The sequence below is a fragment of the Panonychus citri genome, unplaced genomic scaffold (assembly GCF_014898815.1).
Source record: "Panonychus citri isolate SS breed McGregor unplaced genomic scaffold, ASM1489881v1 Contig00049, whole genome shotgun sequence".
Classification (NCBI taxonomy): Eukaryota; Metazoa; Arthropoda; class Arachnida; order Trombidiformes; family Tetranychidae; genus Panonychus; species Panonychus citri.
This window is the reverse complement of record NW_026515454.1, coordinates 1,222,363-1,244,537: the sequence shown is the minus strand read 5'-3', so window position 1 is coordinate 1,244,537 and position 22,175 is coordinate 1,222,363. Positions and strand designations below refer to the sequence as shown.

At 31.8% G+C, this 22,175-nt stretch overlaps 2 protein-coding genes and 1 long non-coding RNA gene across 4 annotated transcripts; 2 read left to right on the top strand and 1 right to left on the bottom strand.

Moving 5' to 3' along the window:
• Window positions 1–125: 125 nt before the first annotated feature.
• Window positions 126–2,691, top strand: LOC128385496 (solute carrier family 35 member G1-like). The gene is made up of 3 exons (XM_053344371.1): window positions 126–607; window positions 1,059–1,316; window positions 1,543–2,691. Exons 1-3 carry the CDS (start codon window positions 299–301, stop codon window positions 2,260–2,262), a joined length of 1,287 nt encoding a protein of 428 aa, XP_053200346.1. The 5' UTR covers window positions 126–298; the 3' UTR covers window positions 2,263–2,691.
• A 1,148-nt stretch (window positions 2,692–3,839) lies between these two features.
• LOC128385497 (plasmanylethanolamine desaturase-like) lies at window positions 3,840–22,132 on the bottom strand. The gene is made up of 4 exons (XM_053344372.1): window positions 21,517–22,132; window positions 21,318–21,437; window positions 19,786–20,096; window positions 3,840–4,960 (listed from the first exon to the last, which is right to left on the bottom strand). Exons 1-4 carry the CDS (start codon window positions 21,602–21,604, stop codon window positions 4,652–4,654), a joined length of 828 nt encoding a protein of 275 aa, XP_053200347.1. The 5' UTR covers window positions 21,605–22,132; the 3' UTR covers window positions 3,840–4,651.
• LOC128385501 (uncharacterized) lies at window positions 4,796–9,741 on the top strand. Of its 2 annotated transcripts, none has more exons than XR_008324765.1 (4): window positions 4,796–4,936; window positions 5,031–7,037; window positions 7,272–7,438; window positions 7,509–9,741. It is a non-coding gene; the product is annotated as an uncharacterized LOC128385501 (long non-coding RNA). The 2 variants fall into 2 exon arrangements; XR_008324764.1 differs by having other exon boundaries at window positions 5,031–7,179.
• Window positions 22,133–22,175: the final 43 nt, after the last annotated feature.

The window sequence follows — 22,175 nt, the reverse complement described above, 5'->3', positions numbered from 1 at the left end:
ACCTTGAAAGCGAAAACAACGCCATCTACATTTTCTTTTCTCAATTACGATCATGTGATCGGTGAATTTTTATTCTTTAGTTGGAAATGTTGAGTTGATTAAGTTAACACTTTTCTCTCTCTAGTCTTTTAACTAATTGATTGTTTGATTTAATTTTTTTATATTCTATTGTTTGTCAATTTAGTTATTGATTTGTCTCACTTGTGTTTAAAGTCTTAACTGTGATCAATTAGCTGATTAGAAGGTCTAATTTAATTGTTTAACAATTTGTGCTTTTCTCCTTCTCTTCTAACCAGTTATGCGTCTTAAATGGGATAAAAATGGTGGAACCATATTGGATGATCCATTTCTATCAAAATTTACTGGTAATAAGATGATGGCCATTTTAAATTCTATTCCTTCGGAAGATGAAGAGGTTTTATATGATGATTTGGAAACAAGTAGATTAAATAACGATTGTGGTAGAGGTGATGACGATGGAATTGGTAAAGGAGGTTTATTACTTTCATCTTCTTCCAATAGTAAGAACATTTATAAAGGTATTCTATTCTCAGCCATGTCAAGTATTTTCTTTTCCATGTCATCGGCAATTGTTAAATATCTCAAGGTAAGATTATTTCCTTTTCTAATTTGTGTAAATGTTTTTTGTTCTCCTTTAACTGTTGATACTTTTCCTTCATTAGTGTTACGCTTTTATTTTGTGTGTACGTGTTGCCTACAGTTAATTAGAAATGTTTCCATTTTAAAATTGTCTCAAAACTGTAACTCGATTCTCTCTCCCCCATTGATCAGTGTTCTTTTCTTTTCAATGTCGATATTTTAAATTTATTTTCTTGTTAATTGTTACGCTTTTGAGTTGAAATGTTAGGTTTTTAATGTGAGTTTTCTTTCTCTTTCTCTCTACTCTTTGGTTGGTAAGCTTTTTTTTTCTAATCTTGTTCTTTTTTTTCCTGTTCCACTGATTAATTCGTTGTCTTTTGATCTCCATGTTTATTTCCTTTATTTTTGCTTATCATGTATTAACTTTTTTCTCTCTTTCTTTCTTTTTCTCTCTGTAGAATATCCATCCGGGCGAATTGGCATTATTTCGATTTATTGGTATCTTCATTCTTTCCATTCCTCTTGTGATCTATCATGAAGAAAAATTCCTTGGACCAGCTGATCTCCGTCTTTTTCTATTATTTCGAGGTATCGCTGGATCAACTAGTCTTTTCCTTCGTTTCTGCGCCTTTCGTGACCTACCTTTCGTCGATGCTTCCGTCATCATCTTCACGGTCCCCATTGTAGTTACCATTTTTGCTTGTGTCTGTTTAAATGTAAGTCTTTTTTTCGAACCAATCACTTAATCTACAATCATTTTCTTTTCATTCACGTTTTGGGTATTTTTTTTTCATCTTCCAAATATCACCTTTCACCTCGATAAATGAGGACACTTTTTCTTATTTTTTTTTGTTCTCAAATTTTTATTCCACTTCCTTACTATTGTTTATTACGTATCTTATTCTCATTTCATCTTTTATTTTTCTCTTCATTCATTATTAGGAGCCTTGTGGAATTTTTCAAACGATAATTGTTGCATTAACTATGATCGGACTTTGTTTAACTGTCCGATTACCAAATTTACTAGAGGAAGAAGGAGTTGTTCTTAATCAAATATTAAACAAGATGCCAAATGGATCGTATTTACATGATACAAGTCATCTGATAGCACCAAATAATCAAACAATTACCATTTTCAATCATCACGAAGAATCATTTCATTTAAAAGATTTCTCCGAATCAAATTATGTTCGAGGAGTTTTGGCCGCCCTTTCATCAACCTTTTTCGCCGCTTCAGTTTACATTATTTTACGTAAAGCTAAATCAGTTCACCATTCAGTGATCATGTTCAATTTTGGTGCAATCGCCATTGTTGAGACAGGCCTATTAACCATTATACTCGATGGTTTCTCTCTACCAGCCACCTCAGAGGAATGGATTCTCATAGCTCTTCTCATGTTGTTCAGTTTCTTTGGTCAAATACTATTAACCAAATCTCTTCAATTGGAACAAGCTGGTCCCGTGGCAATAGTTAGATCAGCAACCGATATTGTCTTGGCATTTGCTTGGCAAATTTGGTTTTTCAATCAAACCCCCAATTTCTGGTCTATCAGTGGTGCCTTTCTGGTTATATTTTGTATCCTATTGACCAGCATAAGAAAATGGGTTCTATCTCTACCTGAACATTCAATGATCAAGCATAGACTGAATTTTGTCAGATGAAAACAAAAGAAAAACACCAAATCCTTTCAACGTGTTACCATAAAAACTTAAACTCTAAAAGTATTACCATTATAGTGAATTGTGAATTAATGGCAATCTGCAATCATCTCTTTCCATGTTGTGATAATTATGGATGGAAAACAAAAGTTATCTTCATCTTCAATATACATATTGTTAAAGCCAAAGCAAACATTAAATTAATCAAATATATTCCCCAGCCATATACATACACTTTCCATACGGATAGAATCAAAACCAAAACCATCAAATAGGAAAGGAAAGGAAACGGAAAAGACTTAAAATGAAAAGTAACCCACAAAGCTCATGGTTAAAGACTGATTAATCATCTTTCAATTCTCCTTCTCATTTCCATCTCTACAAGTCGTGATTAATGAAATCATCTACAATTACAATTGATTATCAATATAAGTTCAATATTACATTATTTTTTTATATTCCCACCCAAATTCCCGTATTCCAATTTCATCTCATCCCACCCAACGTCTCTAATCCCTTTCTCAAGAGAATCAAAAGTTAACCATTTGAATAGTTTCATCCTGACCCAACGATGATTACCATTTCTCTGTTTAGAGTTTATAAGATCAATCAGCTGATATCCAGGGAAAAAAATGAATTTTCACCAAATTCACTTGAAATTTTTAACCTTTTACACTCAAAACAAAACAAAAAGGATAAAAATTATAACCTCTAATTGTAGAGAAGCAAAAAATAGTTACACTCTTGAGAGAATGATAAAACAACAATTAACCTTTTCTTTAACCAATCAAATTAACTAATCTTGTTTTCCACCTTCAAATTAACACCAATTTTTCAGAAAAAAAAGCAAATATTAACAACTGACTTAGTAAGAGAGACTAAATTTTTATTAATTTAAATCCAATCCAAACAATTAGGTAAACAATTAGTACTCTTATATCACAATTAATACTTTCAGTATCAACTCACCTGAGCCCAAAAAAGATATCATATAATTTTCATGATGAAAATGTAACCAAAAACTAATACTAAATGACTAATCCATTAATCCACTGATTCTTATTATCTAACTGATACCAAAAATAACTTAATCACAATTAAGAAATATTTTAACAAAGATATGTAAACATTTTTAATGAACCTGTTATTGATTAATGATGATGATTAATATGAAAAAACATCAACATGAATTGAAAAAATCAACGCAATGAACCAAATGAATTAACAATTAACTTAAATATTATTGTAATAAGTGATAATTATAATGTAAAATCTTCAATTCTTGATTATCTTATTGTTAATTACCGTTATTATTAAGACAATTATCATAAATTTTGATTCAATTTTATCCATCAATAATTGTATTAGTTAATTGTCATCGTTTTAATTATCTTTTACCATTGGATAAATAATCTAGTCCTTTGTTAATTAACTTTTTCTTTTCAATTGCAAAAAAATTAAGTTAATTGTAAACTGTTTCTTCACTTTTTCTTTATATCATAGAATCACAATTAATTAATCAACAATTGAAATCAAAGTGAATTTATTCAAACAATTGTAATGGATTAATCAGTCAATTGTTTACTCAATTGATTTCCAACATATATGATATAACAATTAAAAAAAATCAATCGATTCACATTATATTGTATCTACAATTAAAAGTTAATCATTTACCACCTTGATTATAATAATAACAACAATTAACCACAAATCAAATTACCAATCAATTTTTTGATCACAATTAATTATCGAACATCAATATTCAATTAAATCCTTAATTGCTATCATTAAGCTTTGACTTCTGTCTGCAATTAGATTCTCAATTATCTGATGATTTTTTGATTAATAACAATTAACTGTTTTCTTTCAGAAACAATTATTGAATTAACTTTTTTGGACAATTTTTTTTTCACTTAAATTAACTTTGAACTTTAATCATTTCCAATTTGATTTAAGGTCATTGATTGATAAGAAAACAATTGATTGATAGTTTAATTAAAGGACTTGTTTTTAATTGTTCTCACTGATTAAAGTTAACCGAGAGATAGAAAAAAAATTGATCAATTGTAACCTTTGTTTTCCATTGAACGAATCAAACTTTTCCAATTGATTTTTTTTTCTCTCTCTCTCTCCAATCAGTTGATTAACTGTTAACAATTTAATCCACTTTAATTTTCATCATTAACTAATTGTTTCAACCTTTGGAATGATTAAAATTATCTTTTCTTCATTTTCGAGATGTAATTAATAATCAACCCTTTCGCTAATTTTTTTTCCTCAATAATGTCAATGAGACAATTAGTTGATTAATTATTATTATTTTCCACACAATTGGAGTTAATCATTGGAATTAATTTTCCAATTCTTCTCTTGATTAATAGTAATGACTTTAGGCGTTTCTATTGTTAATTAAATTTACATTCTTATTGTTCTGAGTGTTGGTCACCTTACGTGTCCATCTAAAGTCATCTTCCCTCGGTTTGTGTCCAGTTAAAGAGGAGATGGTCAACTCCAACCAATACCAGAAATAAATGTAATCCAATGGATAATTAAGCCAACCGGTGGTTATACAATAGCACGATTCGTGGGGTGATATATGGTGTGTTCGGTGATGTTTTCGAGGCAAAATCAGGTGAATATCTTGTAAAAAAACAACGATTCTTGGTAGTCCAAAGTAAGTATGAGACCATTTGTGTATCTGTTACAATGATAGAAAAACAAATCAAATCTAATCAATTGTTTTCTCTCTCTCTCTAAATTATTATCAGATTAGCATTGGAAATCTTGGTGATGAATATCGTTTTCTACCCTGTCGATTAAATCAACTTATCATCTTCTTAAATCCATCTGATTGATAATCTGTGATTCTTTTACCTTCATCTGCCTCTTTCCATGTTAATTCCTAACATCAATACATTTGTCTTTTCCTTCAGTGTTTTATTATTTTACCTCAAGGACGATAAAAGAAGAGACATTTTTTTTTTAATTCGTTGGACATACAATCTATTGATTTATGTTGTCAACATATATGCATGTCTATGCATGTATGTGTGTGTCTTTGGTCAGTATTTTATGAGTGGACAGTAAACATTTGCTCTCTTTTTTCAACAAGGATTAATCTAATAGTTTTGGGGTATCATTGTCATCTTTTTCTTTGAATATGAAGCTTTTGCTGTTATTGGATTAGTTTATCGTGAAATATGATGTGTGTCATCAGAAATTATTACTAATTTCAGCATGTTCATCATCTTTATCACCCTTGGTTTAAATGTGATTAAACTGATAACATGAAGAAGAAATAAATTATTGGCTACTCTCAACCCGAGGAGGTAAATCAAGGTAACTGTTGGATTTTGGATTAACATAATAAGACAATTGGTTGTCTTGTTTTCTGCTTTTCGCTTTGTTCACCTACTTGTCTAACCACTAATACCTTTTGAAGATTTTGATAAAAAGATGAAGATTGAGAGAGAGAGAGAGAGAGAGAGAGAGAAATAGATGTAAACGAGGCGGAGGAGAATGAAAAATCATCTCTTACTGCCCATTGCGTTTCTATGCGTACTTCTAGTGTCAACTTGTGATTAATTTCGCCCTCACCATCTTCCTGTTGATTATGGATAAAGCAATGGTAATAACAACGACAATTCGATATCAATATCTTAAGTGCAGGCCGTTAAAATGTGATCTTCTTTTGGATATTAAAAACGCAAGAGAGAAAGAGAGAGATGAAGACGAGGCAACACGAGCCAAATGTCAGTTGAGAGAATAAATTTATTCAAATGTCAAGTAATCGCCTAAAAACTGCACTAGAACTCTATGGGGATGAAAAGAAGAAAAAAGAAAGACCAGTCTGTTTATCTTCACTCTCTTTTACTCCTCTCAACCTCCCTCTATTTTTCATCTTCTCTCCTTTTCAGGTATTAATACTCTCTCTCTCTCTCTCTCTCTCTCTCTCTCTCTCTCTCTCAAAATTGTTCGAACTTATTAAAAAGTAAAACATCTACAAGCAGAGAAAGAGAGAGGGTCAAGGATCGACTAACTATTGATGATAGAGGAGAGTGATATTCGAATGATAATTTGGATCGTTTCTCTCCTGTCAATGGTTAATATCGACGGCAGGTGATTCCATGTTTTCTCCTCACTTTCATCTACAAGGTTTTCCAACAATATCGAGAAAAAAAAACCAGATCAACTGTACAAAACCAAAATGGAGGGAGCAAAAAGAAGAAGACAAGAGACTTATCATCTCTCTCTCTCTCTTCCCCTTCGTGGAGCGATAGAGACCTGACCCTGTTTAACGGATGCCTGGTGGAAATTGTGAGGGAGAAAAGTCGATCCAGTGGTTTAGACAAAACTCACTCCGGGTGTTACTTTGATATTCCCCCCCAAAGACACGCTTATCCTTGTAGCTCAACTATCGGCGCGCAGGTTGTGTACTTTTTTACGTCTCTTCTTTAGCAAATCTTTTTGTTATTGTTATCAAACAATCACAACAATCAAGCTCATTGAAAGACGTGTACGTGTGCCAACAAGAGCATTTATCAAAGTGCATCTTAACGTACAAATTAAAAGATAAAATCGTGTCGATGAACAATCAACGCTCGCGATTTTATTATTACACAATAACGTTTTTCTTGCTTCTAATTTCACATGTTTCACTTTCTCTTTCATTATGATTACTATTATTTACTCACAGGAAATCATGAGGCAATAAATTACAATGATGATGATGTTAAATTGTAATCGTGAGGTCGATTGGAATCAATGATGGAAAAGTAAACCAAACAATTTATTGATTACTCACTTCGATCTCTCTCTCTCTCTCTCTCTCTCTGTATTGGTAATAATTTTCTAAATTGATTAGGTTACATAATGACCTAATTGTTGATGAAAATTGATCTTCTATTATCATTCAAGGTTAATTTTACTATTTGTTTCCGTTTTTTTTATTACTCACTCATTCAGTTGATTAATCAAATTAATTCAATTCATTTTCCCTTGTTTTGTAGTTGGATCAATATTTAATTGTGTTAAAAGCTATTAATATATTATTCATTTGAAATTAAATCAACTGATTACTTGGAAAGTTTCAATGAACCAATGGATTTAATCAATTTGGAAACAATTAATTGATCAATATCAATCAGCTGTTATAATATTTTGATTGTTGGAAAAGGTGAGATTTAATTTAATTGTAAATCAGTCAATACATTTTCATTAACTAAAACAATTTACTTTAATTTCAGATTGACCTGGAAACCTATCAAACATATGGAGTGAAGATGATGATGAGGATCAATCAAATTAACTATTAATTGGACAAGAAAATCAGTTAATCAGTCAAGTCTATCATTGATTGATTATTGAGAATCAGCTGTTGATATGGATTTTGTAAATCAATCAAGGGATAATCCAGACAATTAAATTTTAGATTAACTGGAAATCATATTGATCTCATCTGTTGGACTCTCACAATTAACTTAATATATTGTAATCAATTCTTGGATTTTGATTGTTTCTCTCATGAATTAACAAATGGCTGTCAATTTACACGAAATTAACTAATCAATACTATGAATTTATATCTACCTTTTTGTGACCAATGGTCAAGGAAAATTGACCATTAATTGTTGGTTTTTAGATGGAAAAACTTTCAATCATAGAAAGTAGATATTTGAGAAAACCAATATCAATAATCATCATGTTAACTAATAACAATTTGAGTTGAATGAATATCAACAATCTGAACTGTTTCAACTTACGATTATTGGAAAAGTTGATGATTGACTTTTCCATGTAATTGAAACATTTTGATTACTATTTTTAACATAAGAAACCATGTTGATTATATTTCCCTCATGGTATCAATATGAATATTGTTGAATATTTTTCTTATTCTCAGCATCTTAATCGTCACAATTAAAGTTGATGATGACAATTGGAGGCTGCTCAAAATGATGACATGGTGTTTTTTTTTATAGAGACCTGGTTGAGGTTTCCAATTGAAAGTTATTAACTGTTATCATTATTATCTAATCATGTTGATGAAATTGAATCTAGATGAAAAGGGAAACGGAAACGGAAAGGAAACCGCAATGAGCTCAACAAGGAATCAATTATTAGACTGATCAATCAAATTGAATAAGATGAAGGCGATACCTTTTAGATTTGGATCTTTCATCTTCATCATTGTCGTCATAATTATCATCATTATCTTTTCATCTTCTCCCTCATCAACTCTATCTTCGAGTGAATCTTCATCTTTATCATGTTGATTTACTATTTTTTGGCTTCTAACTTTAGTCTCACTCTTTTGCCAAAACTGGGTGATTATGATGATCAACATGAAGAGGAAGATGTAATTCAAAAAATTCTTAATCAAAAGAATCAGAGATTCTTATTCAAACTTCAGTGGATCATCATCATCATCATCATGTTTCTTAGCGGAGAAAATTGGGAAAATTAATTATTTGATTCACGAAAATATCAAAACTTATTGTTCGTTGTCACATCTTCAGCCAATTATCTTCTTAATTGTTAACCAACATTTCGTCAATGGAGTCTTAATAATTACCCACACAAATTAATTACGAAAATTGCAACAATTAGTAATCAAAGTTGTCTATCGCATGTCAGATTATCATGTATTAATTGTTATTGATACAGTTCTTAATTATTATCATTATCTTTCCCGAAAAAAGCTCAACTAAATCAGTGATTAAATGAAATGAAACTGAAAGGTGAAGATTAAATTTTGAATACAATTAAATGACAATCAAAATTTCATCAAATTGTTTAAGCAAAAACAACCAAATTATGAGTTAATTATTGATTCAGATGATTGAAGTAAAGGTAAATTGAAAAACATACCAACAACAATTATCTTAATCATTACGTTTCTAAACCTTTCATAGCCACAAGAACTTGATTCCAGGTAAAATGATTGGTTGATGATAATTTCATTGTCTATCATTTTTACCTGAATCAAGGGTGTGTCATCATCTTAATCATCATCATCATCATCCCAATTGTGGTTTACTCCCTGTGAGCATCACCTTTACCCAAAAATAGCCTTAAATTGATGATTATAATTATCTGTTGAAATGCTAATTCCAATCAACTATTAACTCATTTTCTTGTCTTTATATATATAAATAAACTCATCTCTTGTCATTAATCATCATCCTCATCATAATCATGATTAATCTTCATCTTCTCCATGGACAATATTGGTTTTCCATCATTTGAATAAACTCTTTACAACAATTTACCGTTAACATCACAATTTAGTTCATTCTCAATGTTATTTGAGCTCTTTTTTCAAAACTAATAATAAACTTTTCAATTACTATTTTTGTCTTCCACTAATACGATGATCATGATGATTGTCAACTAATAACATAATTTTGTTTCTTTCTTTATCATGATTAACTAAATGTTATAATTAAATTGTCTGAGTTTGCATTTTGTTAATTTTTCCAATAGTAAACTTATAAGGTATCATATCGTAGATGATGATTGTAAGGGATTACGCAATAGTTGATAATGAGTCATACATCAACTAGTTACTTTCCCCCTTTTAATCATTTAATCCACCATTTTGTATAATCTTATCAATACCCACGAGACCTTTTAAAAATTAGTATTTAAAGCCAAACCAAAGACAAAGGACCTAAGTCTTTGATAATAGCTTTTTGTATCCACATCAAAATTGTCAATTTCTTCTTCTATGTTACTTTAACCTCAAAATACCCTTTACCCTTTTCCTCACAAATCCAGTTTCTTAACTCAGTTGTATAATTAATCAAATCAACCCTTTTGTGTTCTGTTAAATAAAAAGTTCCTAATTCACTAACTGTAGCTGATCCTCGTGTTCCTCGAGTACAAATCGTCAATTGACAAATTAAGTTTACAAAATGGTGGAGATGCCTCTGCTTCATTAGTGAACAACTTCAGTGGCCACATCAGCAAAGAAAACAAAGAAATTGAGTCTTATTCTTTACTGAAAAACTCCATTTCCTTTTCCGCTGTCTTAATAACAAACACTATAAGTGACACAACGTGTCGTTTTGATAAAAATTGATTTAGAGAGTCTAGAGGACCTTTAGACGATATTCCAAATCAATTTTTCGATTTGATCCAAGTGAGTTAACCTTCAAAAACAATTTGTGTTGAGTGAAAGAGACTAAAGAGTATCAAGCAACATGGAAAAATTACCAGATTATGTGCCAGCAAAGGCGCTTGAACAAATAACCCGAAATGAATTGATTGGTATATCAATCGAATGGGGAATAAAGAACCCGAGTCAAAAGACAAACGGTATGCTTCAAAAAGAGATTTGGGAATCTCAATTAATACAATTTATGTTTGAAAACAACGGTGATGTGCCTGATGAATTTGAGATCGATTCAAGGAGGACATACCAGATTAAATGGATTGATGGGATCGAATTGCGAAAAATGGGGTTGGATTTCAATACGTTAATCCTGCTACTAGTAAAAGGTTTCAAGAGTCTAGATCAATTCACGACTTATACAAAAAATCAACTAGAGGACGATATTGGATTACCTTCAGCGTTTGCTACTCTATTAGCCAATCGATTTTCAACCATGGAGAAATCATCAATGATGGAACGATTAGAAAAGATGAATCAATCGACATCAAGAGAAAGTCAATTAAATTTTGCCCAGCAACAAGTGTTGCAAAGAATCAACAGAAAGAAATGGCCGAATAACGAAAAACAATCATTTGTGAATTTCATCAGGAGTTTGGAATACGATCTGAGGACCTTAGATCCAACCAAACAATCCTGGATTGAACATATCACAGTCTTGCTAGAAAATGAAGCAAGAGAAAGAGCAGAAAATTTAAGAAGTGAATTTCCATGGATTCAGTATGATGAATGGAAAGAAAAATTGATAAATTCAACGATTACATCGAGTGAAAAAGCAGAAGCTGCTTACATAGTTCTACAAAAGAAATATGATAATCGAAATGATCCAAAGGACCATTTCTCAAAAATCGAAACAGCGTTAAAGATAATTTACCCGACAGCAAGTATTGAAACTTTGACTATCGCCTTATTGTCATCTTTACCTTACTACATTCAAAATGAAATAATACCGGAAAGTCTTGATTTTAATATTGAGAAAATCAAAAGAAAAGTCATTGGACACTGGCAAAAACAAAGATCAAGAGACCAATTAAACCGTAACAATCCGAGAAACAATCGCCCTGGTCAATATGTGAGAAATCAAAGTCAACAAGGTCAACAAGGTCAACAAGGTCAAGTAAGGACATCAAATGACAAAGTGTGTAACTCGTGTAAAAAGATTGGTCACGAGGAGGAAGATTGTTGGACTAAGTATCCAGACAAAAGACCAAATCGCATCAATAAGCCAAACACAAACCCTCGAAAAATCGAAGGTCAAGTAAACAATGTGGAAATTGATGAACCAATGAGTGAAGGTAGCATCACATCAACAAAATTAATTGCGACAAAAAGCACAATTAATTCATCTGATGCTAGACATCCAACAATGAGATTACAAATCGGTGAAGTTAAATTCGATGGAATGTTTGATACGGGAGCCTGTACAAGTTTAATTAGCAAGGACCTCGCGATTAAACTTGGACTATTGGCCTACCCTCACAAATTAAGATTTCTAAGTGCAAATCAAACAATTATCAATTGTGAATGGTTTGTACCATTGAAAGTGTTTGTGGACAACATCCCAAAGATTTTAGTAGCTTATGTGATCGATGGATTATCTAATGATATCCTCTTTGGTGAAAACATCATTAAAGCTACATATTTAATAATTGTTACCAATGGATTAGGTAAGCCCTATTCATTAAAACAAAAAGATTTGAATCAAGATTACAAAATGAAAATTCAAAAACCAAGTTTAAGTGAAATTGAACTATTACTCAAATCGTGGTATGTGGACAATTATAACATGAGTTATTTACGATTGATGAGTAATAAGGACCTCATTACTCAACAATCCAATCATCAAGATCACCCATCAAATCATCAAGTGAACAACACGATTGATAAAAAGTTAATACCTCAAATCAACTCATTACGTGTCAATTACATTCAACATTTTCAAGACAATTATAAAGAAGATGCAAGTAATTTAATCAACAAAATTGAAGAGTTCACGGAAAGCAGTTTGGATTTACCGGATGAAATTTCTAATTTGGAACAACAATTGTATAAACAAATCAATCCCGAGCTGAGTGAAGAAGAAAAATTAAAAATCTTCAAAGTGCTATCAGAAGAAAGAGGATCTTTTTCTTCAAGTAAATTTGATTTAGGATGCGTACCAGCATCGGTAACAAAGTTTAAAATTGACATTGGTACCAAATCAATTCCAAAGTCGAAACCATTTAGATCAAGCGAGAAAATGAAAGAAGAGATGAGAAAAATAATTAAAGAATTCAAGGAAAATGGGATTATTGAAGATTCGGATGTAGGCGGGGGAGCCCCAGCGTTTGTGGTACCAAAACCCAATGGTACTTGGCGGATGGTTACATCCTATGTTGAATTGAATAAACTAATTCAGAAAAGAAAATTTCCTATACCTAACATCGACGATGCAATTAATCAATTAAAAGGAAACAAGTACTTCACAACTCTAGATTTAGCCCAAGGGTATTACCAACTAGAAATACCAGAAAGTGAAAGAGACAAAACAAGTTTTGTCACAGAAGATGGTTGTTATCGGTATAAGCGATTGCCGATGGGTTTGGCTGACGCACCATCTTATTTCCAGGAGGTAATTAATCGAGTTCTTGGAGAACTAAAATATACCTGCTGCTTTGGTTATTTCGATGACATTGTCATCTACGGTAAAACGATCGACGAGCTTTGTGAAAACATGAAGAAAGTAATTGGTGCATTAAAAATCTATGGCTTCAAAAATCGAATTGAAAAACTCCAAGCGGGAGCAACAAAGATCGTATGTTTAGGACATTTAGTGTCAGGAAGAACAGTTCAACCTGACCCAAAGAAGATCGAAAGGATTAAGGCCCTCAATCCTCCGTCTTCTCAGAGTCAAGTGAGATCACATCTTGGATTATTCAATTACTTCTCGAGATTTGTGGAAAACTATGCAAAGATAGCAGCACCATTACAAGAGTTAATAAAGAAAAAGTATAAAGGACTACCAATTCAATGGGAAGAAGCAACGTTAAAAAGTTGGAATACGCTTAAAGAGGCACTAACAAAGAAATGCCTATTAACACACTTTTATCCAGATAGAGAAACAGCAATATTGGTTGACGCTTCAGCGGTGGCGATCGGTGGAATTCTAACACAAAAAGATGAAGATGGACAATGGAATCCAATCTATTTCTTTGGAGGTAAATTGCAAAAGTACATGTACAGTTGGCATACAACAGAAAAAGAATGCGCTGCTGTAGTCCACGCGTGTAGAAAATTTGCTCATTTCTTACGACACAAATCATTTGTGGTAAGAACAGATCATCACGCTCTTTGTGAGCTCAAAAACACACAATTCAAGGTCCCTCGAATTATGCGTTGGCAGCATGATTTGGCTGAGTTCGATTTCAAAGTGGAATATCTCAAAGGAGAATCTCATCCAGCCGATTGTTTTTCTCGCTCAAATGAATGGGCGCATAGACAAAAAGGAGAGATGAGAGACGATCATTTTGATAAATATCTTAATTATATTAAATATAGTAAAGACGATATCATAATGGAGGACATGGAACTGAAAGAAGAAATCGAAATACTCAACAAAGATACTCAAAAGGTCCTCTTGAATATCGTGAGAGAATTTGATTTTCTTGATTCTGTTCAAGAGAAAAATTTCATACGACAATTGAAAGCACCTAAAATACCTCAAGAATCTGAGAACGAGATCAGAAGAGAGCAAGAAAAAGATTCAAGATGTAATTTGTTAAAAAGAGAAATTCAAGATGGTAAACAAAGGAAAAACTACGAGATAAAAGAAGGAATTTTGTATAGACTAATGAACGATGGATCGCCGAGATTCTATTTGCCTGATAGTCTTATCGATTTCGTATTTCAACAGTACCATGAGGTAATGGAAGCGGGTCACTTTGGCTCGAAGCCAACAATTCAAAAGATCAAACAAGATTTCTGGTTTCCAGAAATGGACGAAATCATCAAACAAAAAGTCGCAGCATGTGATAAATGTCAACAATATAAAGTGAAAACATATAAAGAAGGAAGAGCGAGAGGAATGAAATTACCAAACAATCCGATGGAAAGAATCCAGATTGATATGATAGGACCTTTCACTGAATCAAGAAGTGGAAACAAAGTTGTATTAGTCGCAGCTGATACCTTTACGAGATACGGTATGGCTAAGCCATTCAAGAAAGGTACAAGCAAGGATGTCATTAATTTCCTAGAAGCAATCATCAATACGTTTGGAAGAATGAAAGTGATACAAAGTGACAACGGTCAAATCTTCACGTCAAAGGAGGTAAAACAATTCGCTGAAAAGAACAAAATTCAACTCATCAATTCAACGCCGTATCACCCTCAAACAAATGGTCTAGTAGAGAGACTCAATCGTGAAATAAAGGTTCGAATGGGGATCTACACGGAAAAAGATTATGAATGGGACGTCTACTTACAAACATTTATGTTTAGTTATAATAATACAATTAGAAGCGAATTGGGAGTTTCACCTTTTCAGCTTCTTTATAATTATGAACCGAGGTCCTTGATTCATAATCAATTTCAAATCGATCCTCTTTACAAAGAGAAAGACATTGAAGCGAAAAGATTAGAAATCAAAGAGAAAATCGAATCTAAATCTCAAGAGATGGCAAATGAAAGAAATCTGAAACAAAAAGAACCTGATTTAAAACGAGGAGATTTAGCAAGAGTAAAACCAATTCCGTACACCACAGGACCAGCATTCATGAAACAAAAGTATTCTGGTAAATACATTGTATTAGATACCTTTGAATCAACTGCAAGGTTAATCTTTGTTTACACGAGGAAGATAAAAGTCTTCAACTATGAAAGGATAAAGAAGATCATTGGAAAATTTCCTGATAATTATCAAAGTATCATGAAGAAATATCCTTCAATCAGGAAGTCTGAAACAGAGACTGAAACTGCCGAAAAAGGACCTCTTTCAGCAGTTGAGAAGAATGTTCAACCGTCACAAAAGGAAAACGTCGAAAAATCGAATTGGAATGAGACCAGTGACACCGAAATTGATGAAGAAAATGAAGAAAATGAGAAAGAAAAAGAAAGTGAAAAAGAAGGTGACAAAGAAAAAGAGAACAGAGAAGAGATAGAAATAACTGAAGAAATTCAGAAAGAAAGAGATAAATGTGACGCTAATTCCAAAGAGAAACAAGGACCTCGTTTCTCAACGGAAAAGCTCAAAGAGGCGATGGAAATAACACCGAAAGAAATCGTATCCGTGTTACCTAAAAGACAAGATGAAATCGAGAAAAAGAAAGAGATGGAAAAGAAGGAATCTGAGAAATCAGAAAGAGAAGAAGATACGAGTAAAAAGAAAAGAAATTATAAGCGAAAAGAATATAAGAGAGAACACCGAATGGAAACAAGAACAAGAAAATTAACACTTTAATTTGATAATTTTGAACAAGGACCTCGTTCAAAATTATCCAAATTAACAAAATCAACTAATATCGCTTTTAATCACTAACATATTACAATCCTACTAACATGTTTTCTTTAAAGTAACAAGATGAATTGACACATTTTAAAAGCTAAAAGCTTTTTAAGTTAACAATGTTAATTATCTTGACAATGTGACAATTAGATGTTGGATCAAAGGACCTCTGATCCATCAGAAAATTGACAAAATTGTTAATTGTTAACAAAAACAACAACAATTAAGATCAATTTAAATACACAAACAAGATAACCAAGATGGCGAATCAGTAATTGATTCAAATTAAAGACAAAGAGGGAAAGTGAAGACCTAAAGAGAAAAGAACAAGTGTCGCCACTGTCGCTCACTTTAAATTCTATTCTAAATTAAGTCAATTGTTTTAACCCTTAATCATCTTAACGTGGTCAACATAATTGATTTTGTGAATATTTTGTGTTTAATTCTTTTAAAATTTTGTGTTTTAACTTGAACAAATTGTGATAATCGAAAAAGGACCTCTTTCGATCACACAATCAATTCAAATCAATTTGATTCAACAATCAAAAGCCGTTCATCCGAAAAATCTCATCGTTCAAAATTCATCTTTGGATAGTGAAGTCAATCACAGGAAAGAGGACCTTTTTCTTGAGATTGACCAAAGACTAAAGTCCTAATCATGGAAAAATTAGATGAACATTGGCAAGTGTCAAGAGAATCAGTTGAAATTCTGATTAGAGAAAGAATCGAAAAACACTTTGGTAAGACTTGGAACGAGATCTCATTAGATGAAATAAATCATGGACTGATTTTTGTGACGCTACCAAAACAAGACACAACCAAGTACTTGATCTCAATCGCTTGTCGATTTTGTGAACACGTTCCAGCTCATCCATATAAATGTCAAAATTGTAAAGAGTATTATTGTCGTGATTGTTTGAAACTATTGATTAGAATCAACAATATGAGAAAAGGAAAGAAAGAAATTGATTTAAATCAATTGGTAGGCAAACGGTTCGATTGCCTGGTTTGCTTAGGTAACCCTTTGGCCAAAGTGATGATAATCAATGGTGATGAGATAGAAATGTTTGGAAAGTTTCAAGTGTATTGCCGAAACTATTTCTGTGAAGAGAAAGGAAATTACTTTGATGTACTGAAGCACCTCCAGTCCTGTCAAAGTAACCAACTCAGAGTAAATTCAATCATGAAATATGTTAAGGAAAATCAAGAAATTCTGAGACAAAAGATAAAGTCGCTGTGATTCCGCCATTGGAAGGAAAAGACAATCCATTAAAAACAATTAGTGATTTTTGTCAAGCTTTTGATATTCGACTTATGATTCAATATCCAAACATTGTTGAATTAAACTCTCCATTTACAGCGATTAAAAGGAAAAGTAATGTGATAAGTGACCAAATTGGTAACTCTAGCAATCGAATTGCAGTGAGTTCAAGTTCATTTGGTAAAGCAAAAGGACCTCTTGCTCAGCCAAATGAAAAGCCAAATTTTTGGTACCCATCAAATGATATCCTTATTTACTCAGATATCGAAGCGCAATCAAGCCAATCAACTTCAAGCCAAAAATCAAATAAAAGCGAAGACGATCAAAGACACTCATCAGTTAGTAAGCTACCCTCAACGATGGAACCTCAACCTTCAACATCATCTTCAATCGAAATTGAAAAGCCAAGTGAATGGGGTGAATGGGATCCATCATGTGTAATTGCCAAAGTTGGTACACCTCTTGTAGATTGGGACTCAGTTCTTGACCAGGAAATAGGACCTTTTTCCGGAGTCGTAACTGTGCCCCAAGAGATAAGTGCCGAGTTGAGAGATGAAGATACTCCAGTTAGAGGAAGAGCAAAAGTGAAACTAACAATCTCAGATATCGAGAAAGATCCAACAATTCCACCAGATAGAAAACGAGTTTTAATCAAGAGACGAAAGAAATGGAACAAGGAAAAGAACAAGGAATTGAAAGAAAACAGGATGTTGAAAGAAGAAAGAAAAGAGAAAAGTGGTTAGAGACTCATAGTAATCCAAATGAAGTGTTCAGTCTTTCGAATTGTGTCCATAAAGGAAGAATTGTCGAAGCAATGAAAGAATTCAGAAAAGAAAAGAAAAATGTCTGTGGAATGGACATCGAAAAAGCCAAAGTTAAAACTCAAGTTGGTGAAAGATCTCTTCCAATATGGATTGGAATCGTAGATTTTGAAGGAAATCAATTGTTCAATGGTATCATCAGGTATCCAAAAGAAGCAATGACAATTGGAACAATTTTTCATGGATTGACATTTGAACAAACTCGTGGCTGTGATACTTGGCAAGTTGCGAAGAGAAAAGTGATCGCTATTCTCAATACAATGGACATTATTTGCGTGGCCGGAGGAGTCAACGATTTTATTAGTATGGGATTTTCTGAAGACGATTGGGATTTAATTAGACCCAAAATTCGAGATGTGAATGTCTATTATAAGTGTTTATATAACACAACATCAATTGGCCTAAAATATATCATTTTTGCCCTTTTCGGATTAATTATCCAAGAGAAAGAACATTCACCAATTGTTGACGCTGGATTCACCATGTGGGCTTACATGATAGATCATGTTGAATTCGAAAAGACTCATCGTAAAGCAATCGACCACCCAATGTACGTGCTACCTTATCCCTATCTAAATTATGGTTACAATCGACAGTTCAGCCAACTAGTGAGAAACATCATGGAAATTTTACAAGATTGGCCAATGCAAGTTCGTAAAAGACCAATAGGAAAACCAGCATCTTCTTATGATGAAGCCAAATTGTGTGACGGATCTGAGGACCTTAGACCGCCGTTTTCGGAAGTGGATCTCACCATATTCAACAAATTCAAGAAGCGACCAAAATTAATAAGAGATCGACAATTACGTTAATTTCGGGGCATTTGAATCTATCTCATTTCTGGCACTGTAGTGACAAAAATTCAATAGATTCCGCCTTTGACACCCGAAAGTAACGATAAGTTGGGGGCTCTGTAAGGGATTACGCAATAGTTGATAATGAGTCATACATCAACTAGTTACTTTCCCCCTTTTAATCATTTAATCCACCATTTTGTATAATCTTATCAATACCCACGAGACCTTTTAAAATTAGTATTTAAAGCCAAACCAAAGACAAAGGACCTAAGTCTTTGATAATAGCTTTTTGTATCCACATCAAAATTGTCAATTTCTTCTTCTATGTTACTTTAACCTCAAAATACCCTTTTACCCTTTTCCTCACAAATCAGTTTCTTAACTCAGTTGTATAATTAATCAAATCAACCCTTTTGTGTTCTGTTAAATAAAAAGTTCCTAATTCACTAACTGTAGCTGATCCTCGTGTTCCTCGAGTACAAATCGTCAATTGACAAATTAAGTTTACAATGATGATTAAAATGATGACGATAATCATTGATGATGATTTAGCTAATATTGGTTTACCTTTAAATTTAACAATCGATTGTAATTTATTATTATTATTACAATTAACTAAATATTGATTATCAATTTCGCATCCATTTGTAAGTTGATTTAGTTCTGGTTTTACCTTTTTCATTGATCAGTTTATTGTTATTATCTGATCATGTTAATCAACTCAATTATGATTGATGGTTGTGTTTTTAACTAATTGATTGGATTGAATTTACTTAATTCCTTGGACAATTATTGAGGATTATTAATTATCTGTCAATAACAGATCACAGAAAAAGTAACAATTTAAAGTTAAATAAGTGATTATGTTAATCGTTGTTGATAATTAATCGTGATGATAATTTGAAGTTCAACTGATTTGGTTTGAGGAGGAAAATTTTTTAATCAATGAAATTGATTAATTGATTAGTTGATTAGATGATTATCTTTACCTGATTTGTTGAGGCGATGAAAATTGCGAGTAGAAAAATAAAGCAAAGTGAATTGTAATTTGTGCCAATTGATTTACTATCGTTGTAATTAAAATAAATTGCCAAGTAAATTAGCGCCGGAATAATGGACATGAAATTGTCCCCGTTTGTCTCAATGAAATCGTGTCGTAAAATGGCCGTAGGGTCAATATGATGTTCACGAAAGGGTCGGATAAACGCTTTGCCTACAAGGGGCAGTTCGACTGACCCCCAAGTGTCCGCTGACCAATGGACAAGGCCACTTATAAAATCGGCAGCGATTATCCCGCTTACTGAATTAGTGAAAGAAAATTATAATCACAAAGATATTAATCGTTAATTGTTTGGCTAATCAATTACTGGGAATTAAAGTTTTCCAATCTCATTTGTTTTTCTTACAATTTTTTGATTGTTTAAATTTCATCATTTTAATTGTATTTTAAGATTCAAGGTGAACAACATTTGGTTAATTTGATTTTGATTAGTTGTAATGTTAATTTAATGTATACTCATTACCTTCAACAATCAATAATTAACTGTATTGTTTAAGTTGATTTGTTCATCATTGTGTCATGACTACGCTGATTGTTGTTGTTGATTAACTTTGAATTAACTTATCAATGAAAGTATTTACCTTTTCATCATTAAATTAATTATCATCATTATTATTACATTAATTGTCCTTAATTGTAAATGACTTATGGTTATTTATTATAACCACGCAACTTATTCAATACCAAATTAACAATGTAAAAACAATTACAATTAACAATCAATGGTAACCAATGGCTCAGTTTAATAAGGAAATAGATTGATACAATATTGGTAATTAACTGATTGCTAAAAATTGTCAATTGATTACTTTCTAGTTAACTATTTGTATCATCAATGAGTCTGTACTAATTGTAATAACTGATTAATTGATTTGATAAAATAATCAACAGGAAACAATCAGTAACATTGAATTTCATTGATTCCAATGATTAAAACCATTGGAATTGTAATCAAAACAATCAACGTGATCTCAGTAATACAAAATTAAGTAATTGTATTAACCTTGGAAATTTATATATAAATTTTGATTGTAATTATATCACAATAATTAATGAATTATAATTGTATTTCGATTGGTAAATAAGTTTAATAAGATTTATTGATTTTAAAACTAATTTAGTTGTGATTTATTAGGAAACGAAAATTAGATTTAATTGTTTACACTCAGCTAATTGTAATATGATTATCTAAGATGTTGATTATTGCAAACAATTTAAATCACAATTTACCCATGAAGGTTAAATTAATTTCTTAATTGTTTTATATTTGTTACGAAAAGAAAATTGTTTTCCTGGTAATTTACCCATTCGCAAATTACCAACAATTAATTATGAGTCTAAATCTTTGGTAATTATGTAAATTATGATGATATTTAAGTCAACTTTATGTATTAGATTTGATTGTAATCGGATAGTTGATTAGGATTGTAATTAAAAAAAAAAGGGAAACAATTAACTTACTTGCTGCAAGAAAAACGGTAAACCATTTGACTGAATCAAAGTTTAACCAAAGGTAATAAGCATTGAGAGTAATTAAAATGCTACAAATTGTGATTGAGATTTTTTCCTGGAGTCTTTTACCTAAAGGCAAACAATTAACAATCAACGGGATAGAAAATTAAGTTAATTGTTTGGTGGAAATGGTTCAATAATTAAATACCTTGAGAGTAATGAAAAAATGATTGTGAAAGTGGATCATCAGTAAGAATTGTTTCCAATGTTGATTTAGTTTCACTTTCATCTGACATGATTAACTAATTGTGAAACTTTTTTCGTTTTGTATAACGAAAAACTTGGTAATCAATTAAACACTTTGGTCAATTGGTGTGATTAGATTTGATTGATGATTTACTGGTTTTGTGTTTGATGTGGTCAACAGGTTTAATTGATTGGGTATTAATTGTTGATTATCACTTTGATTGTGTGAGTTAAGATTAAGATGAAAGTTTGGTCATCGAGTGGTCAATATATTTATGGATCATTTTGTTTTCAAATGGACACACAGGTTGATTGAGTTAATTGTGATTTAATGACATAACAATTAACTGATGATTATCGATCTTTGTACTTGTAAACAGTTTTCAGATTATTCTAATTGGTTAATTCATTTTGATGGGTTAATTGTTGTGAACAGTTAACTAGATGAGATTGAGAGTAAGTTTCATGAAGAGAAACTGAATGAACAGAAAATTCATTTTTTCTCTTCCATCATCATCTCTCTCTCTCTCATTACTTTCTTTTTTTATCATCAATAGAAACTTCCAACCTGTAACTATCTCCTCCCTCTGTTGGTAACTATTCCGAACACCAACAAATTTA

Coding starts and splice junctions, on each gene's coding strand:
- LOC128385497 (XM_053344372.1), bottom strand. CDS start 21,604: ATGTCAGATGAAAGTGAAACTAAATCAACATTGGAAACAATTCTTACT. Junction 21,438..21,516: donor ATTTTTTCATTACTCTCAAG/GTATTTAATTAT, acceptor GTTTGCCTTTAG/GTAAAAGACTCCAGGAAAAA. Junction 4,961..19,785: donor TCATCGCCTCAACAAATCAG/GTAAAGATAATC, acceptor TCATTGTAACAG/ATACACAAATGGTCTCATAC.
- LOC128385496 (XM_053344371.1), top strand. CDS start 299: ATGCGTCTTAAATGGGATAAAAATGGTGGAACCATATTGGATGATCCA. Junction 608..1,058: donor CAATTGTTAAATATCTCAAG/GTAAGATTATTT, acceptor TTCTCTCTGTAG/AATATCCATCCGGGCGAATT. Junction 1,317..1,542: donor TTGCTTGTGTCTGTTTAAAT/GTAAGTCTTTTT, acceptor ATTCATTATTAG/GAGCCTTGTGGAATTTTTCA.